The sequence below is a fragment of the Propithecus coquereli genome, unplaced genomic scaffold (genome assembly GCF_000956105.1).
Source record: "Propithecus coquereli isolate 6110/MARCELLA unplaced genomic scaffold, Pcoq_1.0 Scaffold409, whole genome shotgun sequence".
NCBI classification, from domain to species: Eukaryota; Metazoa; Chordata; class Mammalia; order Primates; family Indriidae; genus Propithecus; species Propithecus coquereli.
In genome coordinates, this window is record NW_012149830.1 from 1,870,690 (window position 1) to 1,873,282 (window position 2,593).

Here is a 2,593-nt window from a genome sequence, read left to right on the forward strand (position 1 = left end):
AAAAAAAAAAAAAAAAGGTGATTAGGCCATGAGGTCTCCTCACTTATAAAAGAGGCTTCACATAGCATTTGGCTCTCTTACCCTTCTGCCTTCAGTCATGGCGACACAGCATTCCTCCCTCTGGAGAATGCAGCAACAAGGTGCCATTTTTGGAATCAGAGAGACTAGGTCCTCACTAGCTGCCATCTTGATCTTGGACTTCCAGAACTGTGAGAAATAAATTTCTATTTTCATAAATTACCCAGTCTCAGGTATTTGTTTTGGCAGCACAAAATGAACTAACACAGTTGGCCAAGGCTTCCTAGAGCTTCTCTGCAATTTGACTTCTTCCTCTGCCCAATCAAGCTTTTCCCCTTGTTCTTTCATGGGTGTTGATCCCTAGTAAACACCTTGTACTCCAAACTCTGTCTCAGCACTTGCTTTTGGAGACCCCAACCTGTACCACTGCCTTGATAAAAGTTGCCTATAAAACTATTTGTGTTGTATATTCCATGCATATATTTTCCAGTATATATTGGAATATTTTTAACCATTGCTTTAATTCTTCTAATAGCCATAGGATTATTCAGTTTTTCCATTTCTTCTTGAGTCAAGTCTGGTAAATCACATTTTTCCAGTGATTCATTCATATTGTCCAAATGTTCAAAATTTTTGACATGTAGATATTGATAATATTCTCTCTTAATCATTCTAGTATTGATGTTATCTTTGGTTTCACCCCTCTTTTCTCCACTCTTGTGTTTACTTGTGTCTTCTCCCTTCTTTTCTTGATCAATATCCCATGTTTTTCTACTTCATTTTTTTAAAAGAACCAATCTTTGGCTTTTTTGATTCTCTCCATTATGCTTTTGCTTTATATTTCATTGAGTTCTACTCCTAATTTCTTTATCTCCTTTCTTCTATATTCCCTGAGATCATTAAATTGTTCATTTGTTCCAGAATATTCCCTCTCTACTGCCTATACTGTCACTCCTATTTATAAACACGTGTTGATATGTTTGAGAGTTTTGTTTTGATGGGTGGAAGGAGTGGTTGCAAAAAGATGGGAGGTGAGGAACCACAGAAATAAGGGATAAGATGGGCTTCCCATAGACAAGGTCTGATTTCCTACAGAGAGAGGGAATTCAGGAAAAAGGCAGAAGACTATGGCTTTGAGGCCCAAAGGATAAAAATCAACCCAGAGCAAAAGAGAGGCATCTTCTTGCTGTTTCTACATGAATCACAATGCTGTGTCCAGAGGGACTGTGGATGAGCATTGAAGCAGTCTGTTGTGCCTGGCAGAGCACAGGGAAAGGGGCAGCCTCACCCAGGGCACCTATGGTAGGGATAGTGCACACGGTCTTCTTCAAATAGCTTGAAAGTGGCAGGCTGCTTAGAAAAGCTAGAGCTCTGGAATGTAAGTGAATGTGTGGTAGAGAATATGAGAGGCCCCCTTAGGCTATCACTGGGTATATCTGGATGAGGCTAAGAATGTTGTCCTATGATCAAGCAAGTTTAAATAACCCTGCAAAATTCTGATAGTAGTGTGACCTTATTTATTGCCAAAGCTGGTGAGGTCTGGGGGACACTGGGTTACACATATGTCTTTTCTCTACTGCAAATACATATGCTCATTCTGAGCTGGAGCTGTGCCCTCATCACTGTTGTATACCCCACAGGATAATGCCTTAAATATGGTGAAGGATATTCCCAGTCTCCACTTCAATGCCCCCTTTCCAAATTACCCTAATTTCAACCTCTGAAATGGTCTTCCTAGGAGTCTACCCAGAGCCCCATGCATGTCCTTGTTCCTCAGGCTGTAGATGAAAGGGTTCATCATGGGGGTCACCACGGCATACATCACTGTGGCTACTGAGTCCTTCATGGAGTAGGTGTGCAGGGGCTGCAGGTATACCATGCCCAGTGTCCCATAGAAGAGGGAGACCACACCCAAGTGGGAAGCACAGGTAGAAAAAGCTTTGTATTTCTTAGAGGCTGAGGGTATTCGGAGGATGGCTCTGACAATGCGGACATAAGACATGATCACGAACCCTAAGGGGGTGAGGAAGATGAAGCAGCCTGTGGCAACCAGCACTGTGTGAATGATGTAGGTGTTGGAACATGCCAGCCTCAGCAGGACGTACATCTCACAGAAGATGTAGTGGATCTTTCGGGACTTACAGAAGATCACCCTGGTCATGAGAAGGGTGAGGAGGAGGCCATAAAGGGCAGAGAGCACCCAACACAAAGTGATGAGAAAGATACAAAGCCCAGGGCTCATGGCTGAGACATAGTGGAGGGGGCGGCAGATGGCCACATAGCGGTCATATGCCATCATGGCCAGGATGAGGTTGTCTAAGGTAACCAAGGAGATCAGGAAGTGCAGCTGTGTCAGACACCCTGCGTAGGAGATGGCTTTGTTTTGGGATTGAAGGTTCACCAGCATCTTGGGGATTGTGTTGGTGACGAAGAAGAGGTCAGTAAAGGAGAGGTTGGCCAGGAAGAAGTACATGGGAGTGTGCAGGTGGGAGTCAGAGCTGATGGCCAGGACGATGAGCACATTTCCCACCACGGTGACCAGGTACATGGACAGGAACATCCAAAACAGTATTCG

At 44.0% G+C, this 2,593-nt stretch overlaps 1 protein-coding gene across 1 annotated transcript; it reads right to left on the minus strand.

Annotated features, from left to right (window-relative positions):
* Window positions 1–1,720: 1,720 nt before the first annotated feature.
* On the minus strand, window positions 1,721–2,590 carry LOC105817340 (olfactory receptor 1D5-like; the record flags this gene model as incomplete). Its single annotated transcript, XM_012653003.1, has 1 exon — window positions 1,721–2,590. A coding segment is annotated over one exon (870 nt), but the record flags the coding sequence as incomplete, so codon positions are not given.
* Window positions 2,591–2,593: the final 3 nt, after the last annotated feature.